Consider the following 13518-nt stretch of genomic DNA (forward strand, 5'->3'; position numbering starts at 1 on the left):
ATGGCCCAAGAATGCTCCTTTGGGGAACCCCCGAAGTTGATATAAATGACTTCGAGCACACTCCATCTAGGACAACAGTCAATTTCCTATCCACTAAAAAGGACTCAGCGTTGGTCGTCTTGCCGTGGCGAGGGGGCTTAAATGGTGTCATGGTATAACTCACAGTGTGAATTGTATCATGCCTCCATGAACTAAGAGGGAAGCCTGGTATTGAAGCCTTCGGCAATATTCCTTAACAATCCAAGCTGGAGTGTTGTTTTTATTGCTGAAGGTGGAAATGGCAGGATTACCGTACCAACACTACCCAAGCCAAGGTGTGTAGGCAACCGTGCCGATGGATGAATGGCCAGCGGGTAGTAAAAAATGGCTGGTCGCGTACGGTCCCCTCCGATGCCCGGGCAAGGTCGGTTGTAAGAAGTGCCTTCTCTATGCATACCGGCTCTGCGGACGAGCGACTAACCCTTTCCGGACTACTCGTGGGACCACATATGGAACAAAAACAAACAAAAACAAACAAACAACAACAACAAACAAACCAACAACAGCAACAAGAACAGCGTACCAGCGAAGAAGGGGACGACGTAACGCTGTCAGAGGAGGAGCAGCTCCTCAAATCCCCAAGGTTAGGTAAGATGGTTGCAAGTACTCCTGGTGGCGCCAGCCATAGTACCCCAGTTGTACAAGCGCCAGAAACCAGCAGGGTGGAAGATGCCAGACAAAGTATCACCACTCTGCAAATAGTCAAAAATAGCACCGGTAGTGCCTGCCGAAGTACTCCGGACGAGCAGCCAACAACCAGCAAATCGGCGGCCGTTGCAGGCAGCAACCCCGCCTCTAAGAAAAGAAAACCCTCGGGCGTGGTCATGAGACAGATGTACCAGAAGGCACTGTATATGTTAAATAAAATTGACAAAAATGCAGCGGCCGGTACGGTACATGAGCGTGACGAGGAAGACAAGGCAAAATACAGGCAAATAGTGGAAGAGTACGAAAAGTTACAGACAGATCGTGCAGCCACAATCGAGGCCACCGAAGCGAAGAAGCGGAACCGCTCTCATACCGAAGGCGGCCAAGGGGCCATCGCAAAGAAGGCTAAGCAAGGTGGTGATGCGGAGTCCGCGAAGCATCGCTATTTTAGTGACGTCGCCAGAGATCATCTACAGGCGGCGATAATAGATGAAAATAGCAAGACACCGCTAGCAGTGCAGCAAAAATGGGTGGAGATTGATGTGAGGCTGTCGAGCCTCGTAATGAACCACGTACTCGACAACCCCGAAGGTCCTCACCCAGAGTTCGACTCGTCGGAATCCCTACGGGGATACCGGGTAGTCAAGTGCGCGAACCAGTTCTCCCTGGATTTCCTTGCTGGATGCGTCGCTAAGATCAGCGACACTTTTGTCGGCTTGAAGCTCAAGCTGATCCCAGCTAAGGACATTCCAAGGAGACCACGTGCGCGCATTTGGCTGCCTCCGATGGATGAACCTGGCGAAAAGTTGCTGCGGTGTCTTAAGCTACATAACAAAGACATACCGGCGATCGAGGAATGGGAACTTATAAAAGTTGAAGAGCCAAGAAGGCCTACAAATAAGCCCATTCTACTAGCTATTTGTGCAGAGTCACTAGACGTCTTAGAGAAGGCTGACTATCGGCTCTGCTTCGGTATCCGTAAGGCTAGAGTGCGGGTCCTCGGAGAGGTTAGCCCGGTAGAAGAAGATCCCGGGGTTGATGGAGCTGGTGAGCTTCTCATGGGTGTGAAGCTGACAGATGACCCTGAACCGGAAACTTAAAGTAGCCCAAATAAATCTGCAGCACTCCAAATGTGCTACAGATAATCTAGCTGTCCTTCTCAGTGAGGAGGATATAGACACTAGCCTAATTCAAGAGCCCTGGGTCAAGCACGATACAATCATGGGACTAAATATACATAATTATAAACTCTACTACAAGAGCGAGGTGGGTAAACCGCGGGCGTGTATTCTTATCAAGAACGGTATAAATGCATTCCTTTGCTCTAATTTCAGCACATCAGATACAACAATGGTTAAGGTGGAGACCACCGGACAGCCAAGTATACTCCTGGTCTCATCATACATGGCCCACGATAGGGACAGTCCGCCAACCGAAATCCAGGAGATAATAGCCAAAAACCCCAGACAAATTATAGTCGTCGGCTGCGATGCGAATGCAAGGCATCCAGTGTGGGGTAGTTCTACGGAGAACGACCGAGGTGAGTCTTTACTACACTTCTTATTAAATACTAACTTAAGCATCTGCAATAGAGGTAATACACCCACATTCATATTCCCGAGTTCGAACCGGTTTCCTGGATGGGAGGAGGTGCTGGATCTGACCCTGTTGTCAGAGAACGACAGCGTGTCTGTAGAAGAGTGGAGAGTATCTGATAGGCCTTCAATGTCTGATCACCGTCTGATCCTCTTTAATCTGCACGGAATTTCCAGCACCCCCCTCAAAATACAGAAACCCCCACAGGACTAATTGGGAAAGATATAGTAACACAATTAAGCGTAAACTAAGTAAGCTCCCACTAAATACAACTGTCACTACAGTTGAGGACCTTGATAATAGAGTAAATAAACTAGAAGAGGTTATGAAGAAAGCCTTTGAAAGATCAACTCCAGTTAGTACAGCAAGAAAGAAATCCCCACCCTGGTGGAATGGGGATCTCAGAGCCCAAAGAGACAAAATAAGGAAAATCTACAATAATTGCTTTAGAACTAAAAACTGGGCGCCTTATAAAAGCGCCCTCAGATCTTATAAAAAGGAGTTGAGAAAATCTAAAACTAAATCATGGCAATCTTACTGCTCTTCTATAGAGAACTCTAAAGACTCAGCCAGGCTCAGCAAAATCCTATCAAAAGAACACACAAATATCACACTCATTAAGGGAGAAAACGGTGTGGACGAACACAGCTAGTGATTCTCTAAACACGTTAGTCAAGTTCCATTTCCCAGGATGTATTCGACATCCACCCACATCAGGGTCAATTGAACCTGGTTCAACTAGCAGTATACTGTTGAACTCGATCGTGAGCAGGGAAAAGATTATTTACGCTATTAACAGCTTCTCTCCCTTCAAATCCCCTGGACCAGATGGCGTAATCCCAGCAATGCTCCAGAGGGTGAAGGGAGAGATAGCACCGTTACTCGTGACTATTTTTAAGGCTACCATTACCTTGTGCTACATTCCTAAAAGCTGGAGAAGGGTAAAAGTCGCGTTCATACCCAAGCCAGGAAGGAAAAACCACGAAACAGCAAAAGATTTTAGACCCCTAAGCCTTACCTCCTTTGTGCTTAAAACAATGGAAAGGCTTCTCGACATTTATATACGATCGCTGTTAGGTGAAGCGACACTCTCAACAGCACAACATGCATACATCAAAGGCAGATCCACTGAATCTGCTTTGCATGAAGTGGTGAGCTTAATAGAAAGATCGTTGCACTTTAAACAATATACTCTGGCGGCATTTCTTGACATCGAGGGCGCATTTAATAACATTGAGGTTGACACCATCATAGACTCTTTGATAGATATTGGTGTTGACGACAGTGTTTGTAGATGGATACGATCGATGCTAGTCAATAGAATCATTCAGGCAACAAATGGGGCTAACTCTATTACACATCATGTGAACAGGGGCACTCCACAGGGCGGAGTGCTCTCACCACTGCTATGGGTGATAGCCCTGAACGGTATATTGCTAGAACTCAATAGAGGGGGGAGTCAAAGTTGTGGCGTATGCGGATGATGTTGTAATAGCAGCCACAGGTCCATTCCTCTCTACCGTTAGCGAAATCCTTGAAGGAACCCTGGGAAGACTACACGCCTGGGCTACGAGAAGTGGCCTAAATGTGAACCCAGCGAAGACAGAACTTATACTATTTACAAACAGACACAAACTACCACAATTCAAGCTACCATTGCTAGACGGCAATGCGCTCTCATTGTCCCCCAGCGCAAAGTATCTTGGAGTCGTGCTGGATAACAAACTTAACTGGAAAACCAATATCGAATTCCGTAGACAGAAGGCCTACATAGCATACTACACTTGCAAGAGAATCTTCAGTAGAAACTGGGGACTAAATCCTAAACTTGTGATGTGGATGTATACCGCGATCATAAGACCAATTCTAACATACGGCGCCTTGGTTTGGTGGCCCGGCCTAAGCAGACAATATAATGTCAGCAAGCTAAGAAGCATACAAAGGGCAGCAAGCGCAGGAGTAACAGGCGCACTAAGATCCTGCCCGGCAGAAGCTTTAAACGCCATCCTCAATTTAATTCCTATTGATCTCCACCTGAAAGAAGTGGCTATGAAATCGGCGGTCAGACTCAGAGAGTCGGGCCTTTGGAGGACTAGACACTTCGGACATGGGTTGATCATAAATCAAATGCAACTAAATAGGACGACAGATTATATGGTAGGCAATTTGGACTTCAGCTGTAACGCGCAAGTGCTATTCCCATCCAGAAGGGACTGGACAAGAGACCGAGTGGCCGACCGAGAAGAGATCTCTCTATACAACGATGGATCCAAGATGGATTGCGGTGTGGGAGCAGGTGTCTACTCCAAGGAACTAGGTGTGGCTCTGTCTCTACGGTTGGGAAATAATACAAGCATCTTCCAAGCGGAAGTCCTAGGGATCCTAGAAGCCTGCAAAATCCTAGGCAATAGGGTTGGACACAGCAGTAAAGCAACAATATACTCTGACAGCCAGGCGGCGCTATTGGCAATAGCGTCACCGGTTACCAAATCCAAGCTAGTTGGGGAATGCAAAGTAATATTGCGCTCAGTGTCTCAGTCAAATACCGTCTCTCTTGTCTGGGTTCCCGGACATAGGAACATAGAAGGCAATGAGAAGGCGGATGAGTTGGCGAAGGCAGGAGCCGGTTTGGATGAATGCCAGGCAGTGGTTGCCCTCTTGGAGTAGTCCAAAGAGAGATTACTACGCATTCCCTTGAACTGGCTAGACGCAGGTGGTCAGATATACAGACTTGTAGGATAGCGAGAAAACTATGGCCTGACTATAACAGGACGAAAACCTTGGACCTGCTTAGCAGATCAAGGCCAGAGGTATTTAGAATTTTAGCAACCATCACAGGCCACTGGCCCATAGGCAAACATGCGGCAAAAATAGGTCTACCCCATAATATGATTTGCCGCAGCTGTCAACTAGAAGATAGCGAAAAAAGTGTCCAGCATTTCCTGTGTGAATGTCCAGGCCTTTCGAACATTAGACACAAGACGTTAGGGAAGCATCTAATAGCTGAACTAACCGACCTATCAGGAGCTACCATTAGCGAAATCGGCAGATTCATTCGAGAGTCGAAATGGTTCGACCTAGCAACATAGGAAGTGCATATACAAGATATTTATCCCCCGCGAGAAGTGCATCAAAATGGCGCAATAATGCGCTAATTGTATCCTGGGCAGCGACTAGGAAGCACTGCAACCAACCAACCAAAAAGGACTCAACCCACTGCAGTAACATTGAATGAAAACCTAAACGGGCAAGTTTAGCAACAAGGCTTTTGTGGGAGATCCTGTCAAATGCTTTAGAAAAGTCTGTATATATGGTGTCCACTTGGTTACCACTCTGAAAAGCGTTAAAACAATCATCAGAAAAAACCGCAAGATTAGTAATGGTAGACTTTCCAGAGACAAAACCATGCTAATTTGGACAAACATGTGGCTTAATGTTAAAAAATCGTTTTTCTTTCATAACACTCTCAAATAGTTTCGAAACAGTCGACAACTACGAGATCGGCCTATAATTACAGACATCACATTAATTACCGTTTTTGAAAACAGGAGTGACCGATGTAAGTTTCCATGCATCAGCAAAGACTCCTGAGGCAAGTGACTTGTTGTAAATAATTTTTAATGGTGTCACCAGTGAAGGGCAATTTTTCAATAGCACCACAGAAAAGCCATCCATGTCAGTATGCATTGAGGGCTTCAGGCTTATAAAGCCTTTAATAATATCATCGTCAGATAGAACTAGATTGAAAGTAGAATACATACTTCCCAAATCCTGTGTAAGTATATCCGAGAGGTCATCGTTCGATAAATCATCATCAGAGACGAAGTTCGATGAGAAAAAGTCAGCGAAAATGTTTGCAGCCTCTAAAATGCTATTAGCCTTGGCATCGTTATAGAAAACGGAAGTGGGAATCGTAGATACCTTTTTCCTAGAGTTAACAAATTGCCAGAAACTTTTTGGATTATTTTTAATTTTAGCTTCGAAGCTATTAATATACTCCCTGTAGCGAGATTTGTTTAAACTGTCGAACTCATTTTTAAGCTTAGCGTACAGATCAAAGTATTTCTGTTCATTAGTTGACTTGAATTTTTTAAAGAACTTATTCCTCAAGCTCTTTAACTGTTTTAGTTTCTTCGAATACCAAGGAAACTTGTGAGACAAATTAGCATGAATTGGAATGTGTTTTTTACAAAGATTAAACACCGTACTTTTAAACTGGTCAAAGCAACTAGCATAATGAATAATTTACTTGAATATTTTAATATGCATTTATTAAATAATGCAGAATCACTATCTCACGGTTTTGCAACCATAAAAGGATAAATAAATTAACGCAAGAGTCACCGGATTGTGATTGTTGTTACACAAAATACGGAGCGATAAGAAAACACGTCCACACGGTTTGACGACTATTACGGATTTTTTTTTTTGTGACCACTTTTGTGACAGCTACTTTTAGCCAAAGAATGAAACCGAAACCGAAACCGTTACCGTTACCGTTATTTTGACGTGAAAATGAACGAATCCGAAACCGATTCAAGCACAGGAACAGATTCCAATCGGTTCCGAGAAAGCTACAAAAAGAAGCTGCAGGATCTGGCAACCACAAACTTGCTTTTCTTCCGAAGCATAACTGTGCCGTTACACGTTCAAGAATTTGCTTTCAAGTGGCTCACACATACTGCTAATCGAAATTCATTTAAATTTACAGCTGTTACGTAGACTGCACACAACTTAACAGTCAATTTTCATTTCAAGACAACTTTAAATACTCGATCCCATACATACATTTATCTTACACAAAATCTGACTGAATTCTGGAGTACTGGAACATACTAAATGTGATCAGCAGTTTGACTTGACTATCAAGTTGCCACAAGACTTGAAAGGATAAATTGATCTCAAGTGGAAGTTTAAGTTGTAAAAGTGCATTGGCGGATACTGATCGCACCATCTCCTCCCAGAGCTCGAAAAATAAAATGTCGGTTCAAATATAATATATTACTTCAAACGAGAAATTTAAAAACATTTTTCTTTAGTTTATTTTGTATTTTAATGGTATCATAACTTTACGACACTCACATATTGACAAGATTTGACCATTTGTTTTAATATTTTGTACTTTAAATATGTGTTTATAAAAATATAGTATTTTCTTTAACAATACTAATAATGATTGGCGCTTATACATACATATTTTAGTGTTTGGCCGAGCTTCTCCGATTCGTGGCGTGCGCCTTGATGTTGTCACACAAAGCGGAGGGACCTACAGTTTTACGCTGACTCCGAACGGCGATTGTATTTTTATGAGAAGCTGTTTTTAACCGACTTCCAAAAAAGGAGGAGGTTATCAGTTACCGCATAACTTTGGACCACGTCAACCGATTTCGATAATTCTTTTTGCATCGGAAAGGTAGTGTCTCAGAGGTGGTCCCATACTAATCTGGTTAAGATCCGGTCAGCGGATCATGAGATATATATATATATTTTTTTTTTATATGAGAGTTGAAGTCGGTTTTTTTTTTGCTAAAAATTACTTGTTAATGGCAGAAATGCACTCGGAGGTTTGCCATTGCCTGCCGAGGGGCGACCGATTTTTTCTATAATTTTTTGCGATGCTATTTTGACCAAGGCTTGAACCCAGGCCCTGCGGAGCTCGAAATTTTTACGAAAGTTTGTTGATTTGTTTTTAAATTTTGCATAAAGATTGAAAGTCGAATTTATATGGGTTTTGTTAAAAAATATACTATAATAAAAATTAAAAAATATTTAGATAATTTTATCAATATGAGCGTCGTAAATTTATGTTAAGCTCTATATGTATGTGGAATCGAACTTTCTGTTACTACTTTTTGTCTATTTTTGTCAACTGTGTAACCACACATTTGTATTCGCAAAAATATTTATGACTTGAAAATATATTAAAAATAAAATTACGTAAAAAAATATTTTTTAAAAAACAAAGGTTTATTTAACACGTACAATCAAGGGAATGAAATAAAATAGTGTTTTTTTAGCAAGAAATTTTTTGTGCACTTAAATGAATAAAATAAAATAAGCTTTCGTTAAAGTTACTAAATTCCAAATAGTGAAACGAACTACTCAAACTCTAATGAAAATTACTAACAATTTGTATTGATTTACTTCGTTTTTAAAAAGTTTGTCGCGCGAATAGCGAACCGGCATTTACATATCTGCATAAATGAAACCAATTATGGCTGTATGTTGAATTCACCGATAAGCTTTTTTTCAAACGAACTAAATCTATACAAATTGTCAGTAATTTTCATTCGAGTTTGAGTAATTCCTTTCACTATTTGGCTTTTAGTAACTGTAACGAAAGCTTACTTTATTTTATTCATTTTGGTGCAGTTTTAACAAAACTTTCTTGCAAAAAAATCTTTTGTTACGTTATTTTATTTTATATTTTTTTACATTATTTTATTTTGGACTTTTTAGTTTTATTCTATAGAACCTGCAAATAATATTTTTATTTAGGGCTCACTCTTCATATCTGGTTAATTCTAGGGGCCGGTTTCTCAGTATCTGGTTAACACTAATGGCAGGTTAAACATCGTTATCGACGTGATCGACACCATAAAATATAACAGGGAGCCGATAACGTCGACAATAATGTTTAACTTCTAAATAGTGTTAACCAGACATTGAGTAATCGGCCCTTAGCTTAGGTTAGGTTACGGTGGTTGTCACTCGACAGAGAGACACACTTAGGCCACTTTCACCCATTGTGATGCCATTATGAACGAGCTCTTGTTCCTTTCCCTTAGTTTCCCAAATGATAGAACCATCGTGTAAACTTAACGTATCGTTGAAGGTCGCGGATGTTCACAGAGTTGAGATCGGCTAAAAACCGAAAAGCATGTTCCTTGAAAAGAGCAAGTCTTGACCTTGCCAGAGCGGGGAAGTGGCAGAGATAGTGTTCTACACTCACGACAGGCGGTTAATTTGTATAAGAGATTTAGATTATTTTTGTTTATAAATGGCTAGATCTGTTTTGTAACAGAACATGTTGGTTCTTTCGCCCAACGTTCGTTGGTCAATTAATGAAAATAGATTTCAGTCGGTGCTTACTCGAGGACTAGGGTTGCCAGATTTTTTATGCACGAAATCAGTACATTTGACTTTTTCATGCTAAAAAAATCAGTACTTTTCAGTACAATTTTTTATAAAGCAAAATTATGAATGTAAGTAACAGATAATGCTTTAAAACGCCAGAGTACTTGTTTTTAACAATATTGTGGTATAAATAAAATATAGTTCATAAGAAAAAAAATTGTTATTCATTTTAACATGAGTGTACTAGCGTGGCCGAAAATCCGCTTTTTTAGAATTTTGATTGGTAATAACAAAAATATAGTTAATTATGCTCTAAAAACAATCTGTGTGAAATGTGAAAATTTTTGGTCAATATCCTAGGCTCTCCCAAGTCCACCAAAGATCAGGTACTAAAAAAATGTTTTTCTTAGCTAACTTCGATTCTCTACAAAAAAGTTCCATATACGAAATTATGTAGGACTAATACTTTCGAAGATTATAGCAATTTTAGTAAAAAAATATTATTAATTAATTAATTTATTAATTTTTATTTTTTGAGCATATTGAACTTTGATGGACTTGGGCGAGCCTAGGATATTGACCAAAAAATTTCAAATTTCACATAGATTTTTCTTAAAGCATAATCAATCATATTTTTGCTATTACCAATCAAAATTCTAAAAAGCGGATTCTCGGCCCACGCTAGTGTACACCTTATTGTACACAGAAGCCATAAATTATTTTATATTTATGACATATTTGAATGGCGATAATGAGGTGGTTCAATCTTCAGTGTTTAAATAGTCAAAGAATTCTATACATTTCATTTTAAAATTACTTTTAATTTGAAGTTTACTTAAAAAAATTGTAATTAGAAGCCGGTTTCTCTATTTGCGTCAGGAAGCAAATTTTATCCTCTCGGTTGTTTCGTTTGAGTGTGGTATTGACAAAAAACGAGATTACATTTTTTTTTTTCAAACTGTGGAAAGTGGTACTTTTCTAAGGAATGCATCTATGTATATTTTCTCATGGCTTATAGGGAATTTACATGATTCAACTTTCACAGGCGATTAGTTGAACCAAAAGTTGAACGAAAGTAGGCAGCCGACCAACTTCATTGTAAGCGATTAGTTGAAAGGCCGTTTACACCAGGCGATTGTTGCTTTCAACTAAAAATCGCCTGAAAAATCGCCTCATGTAAGTTCCCTATCAAATTAATTTTTTCAACTTCGCAAAAACTCTGAAAGACTAATAATTCGCTAAAAAGAATATCTAACTCTATGTCTTGTGTGCAAAGTAATGTCAGTAAATTTTGAAAAAAGAATTGCAAAAGCCATTCGAATATTAAAATTTGCAGTTATTAAACTGAAAAATATTTTCGAGATAACTAACAACACTCGACAAAAAATGTCATTCTTCTTTTTAAATAATTTAAGCTCGATCATATTATCGCAACTGGTACGTAACGACACGGCGATGTGCCCATAAAACGATTGATCTTTTTGTTGTATTATTTTCTTGGGCATATCAAATATTCTTTAAAACATGTCAACTATAATTAAATCATTTTCTTCTTACTTTTTACAGTGCAGTTTAAGCAAATTCCAACGTTATGTAAAACCCTTAAGAAAATCCTAATGTATTTTGTTTGAGTTGAAAATTCAGTACAAATCAGTACAAATTTTGAAAAATCAGGACATTAGCGTACTGATTGAAGAAATTAATAAAATCAGTACAAGTGTTGAAAAATCAGTACTGTACTGATAAAATCAGTACGTCTGGCAACCGTATCGAGGACAGAGGAACGGCTGCATCACAGTATATACAGTAATAAACCTTTTCGCAGTTTTTCACCAATTGGTTCCGAGGAGTACTTTTGGGTTGTGTGCAGCGTTTTCGTTTTGCACGCACGGCAACACTTACTGTGGGGAATTTCGCCTGATGATTGGAAAAGGGTCTTCTCGAGGATAAAATTCATATAATTGTGTTATTTATGAACAAAATGTAGATTAAGCATAGTATCAATGCTTAATTAAGAATAATATCAGCAGTTAACTACATAATTAACGCTTGTGTGTCTATAAACTGGCAACTAACTGCCGCACTCAGAATGGTTCCTTAAATAAGCTCTAATGGGCACTTAACTAATGATCGTTAAATCTGTTAATTAATGTTTCCTCTCAGAGTTAAAAATTATGAAATAAAAAATTTAAGTATGGCCCCAGTTGCGGCCCTTCATTTTTGTGGCATCACTCACTTTTTTCGTTCAGTTTGAAATAAAATATAAAAATAAGTATTTATATAATTTTGCGCGCACTGGCTCAACAGACGCAATGGCTGAGTGAGCAGAGCGCTGGCGTGCCATTCGAGAGATCCGAGTTCGAGTCCTAGGGCGGGAAAATTTTCTTTTTCCTTTTTATTTATATTTTTTTCCTGTTTATTTTTTATAAACTATCTTTATTGAATTTTTTTGCTTTTTTGATCTAATTTTCTTTTGATTTATAGATTTTATTGCTTTAAAAAGGAAACAAATTTTTTGTTAATTTAATTAGATTAAAAAACAAACAAAACCAATAACAGGCCAATTCTGGCATCAGCCTCAGTCTTTCGAGAGAAAAAAGTCTTTATATTTCGGCAACTATCTTGAAAGCCCCTTTCTGTATTTCGAATAACTAATTGAAAGTTATGCTCTTTAATAGTGTTATTATATTTACGGTTTAGCATTAAGTTTTCCAAGAACTAAACGAAATGAAAAAAAATATTTTTTTAAAACAGGAAAAACTACAAATTTGGGGAATTGAAAGCGAAAGAAAAAAGATGAATCAAAAGTTTCCAAATGGTAAATAAAATAAAAAATATGAATTTTTAAAGCAATCAAATTTAAAAAAAAATTGTATTAAAAAAAATTCTCTTGCCGAGGATTGAACTCGGATCTCTCGAATAGCACGAATGTGCTCTGCTCACTGGGCCATTGCAACTGTCACAGCAACGTTATCGAAATTGAAATTTATTGAAAACAAACAAAAAATTTCAAAATCATTCGTTAAAAAGTTAAGTAAAGGTTTTTGTTTACTTAACTTTAATGTTCATTAAATGCCGTTAACGAGTATTTAACTGACTCTGAGAGGGAATTTTTTCAAATCGTTACTGAGGGACACCTTAAGTAATCATTAAACGACTCTGAGTGCGGCTGTAAGTCGTATTTTTTTTATTAAAAAACGTGAATTTTGTGTTTTTATCAAAGAAAACTCTAAATTTCCGAATATATTGAAATCTTTGTTCCAAAAACAAACAAGGTTTGTTTAGTTATAGAGACGCCAATGCCTGCCAGCGCATTCGCCCCGACAGCTCATTAAGCACACCCAAGTTTGAGCGGAACTCCTCAAAAATACTTAACATCAAAGTATAGAATATCACAAATATGAATCATACACACATGCAATAGCAATTGCTATGAATTGCTACCGTATAATTTCAAGACACGCATTTGGTTGGCGAGTGCGTTGGTCATGGTGGTCATAAGTTTGGAATACAATTTTTTGTTTACTTATTCTTTAGAACGTTCCTGATGATATGTTAACGTATATTTCAAACGCATTCTGTTTATTCCGGCTATGAAATGGGATTATCCGGAATGTATAAAGAAACGCAGCCGATGAGTCCATTTTAGTAAGCCTCACATGCCACTGCCTCTGGCTACAAGCTGGATATCTGAATATTGAAAACTAAATAGCAATTATCACTTTAAAATGTTAAGAAAAGTGTTCGTTGATAAAATTACCTGTACCACTCTGCCTTAGTACCGTTGTGGCTCCCTTTCATACCACAGTAATTGTGTATGCAACTCTGAATCAACGAAATTCACGCTCCTTCTCATTATCAACCCTGATCAGATTTTACCCCCGAGGAGTACTCAAAATGGTTTATTACTGTATATACTGTGGGCTGCATCGAGCGCAGAGTTTTCTGAGCTTAGTTCAGTTTCCCCCTCGCCAGCTCGTCTGCCGCGCGGTTTACCGGTATTCCACTGTGACCGGGTACCCATACCACGTTAATGGTGACTTTCGCGGCAAGCTCGTTTAGGGTACTTCTGCATTCGGCAGCCACTTTTGAGGAAATGTTATTGCACTGTAAAGATTTAATCGCAGCTTGGCTGTCAGAATAAATAGTGACGGATTG

General features: G+C 39.1%; 1 protein-coding gene across 1 annotated transcript; it reads left to right on the forward strand.

Annotated features, from left to right (window-relative positions):
- Window positions 1–632: 632 nt before the first annotated feature.
- LOC118752531 lies at window positions 633–1787 on the forward strand. The gene has a single exon (XM_036487437.1). The coding sequence runs from the start codon at window positions 633–635 to the stop codon at window positions 1785–1787; it is 1155 nt and encodes a 384-aa protein (XP_036343330.1).
- Window positions 1788–13518: the final 11731 nt, after the last annotated feature.

Source organism: Rhagoletis pomonella, unplaced genomic scaffold (genome assembly GCF_013731165.1).
Source record: "Rhagoletis pomonella isolate Grant_MI unplaced genomic scaffold, Rhpom_1.0 Rhpom_scaffold_01606, whole genome shotgun sequence".
Classification (NCBI taxonomy): Eukaryota; Metazoa; Arthropoda; class Insecta; order Diptera; family Tephritidae; genus Rhagoletis; species Rhagoletis pomonella.

Bases quoted from the DNA above. Each gene is read 5' to 3' on its own strand.
- LOC118752531 (XM_036487437.1), top strand. From the start codon at position 633: ATGGTTGCAAGTACTCCTGGTGGCGCCAGCCATAGTACCCCAGTTGTA.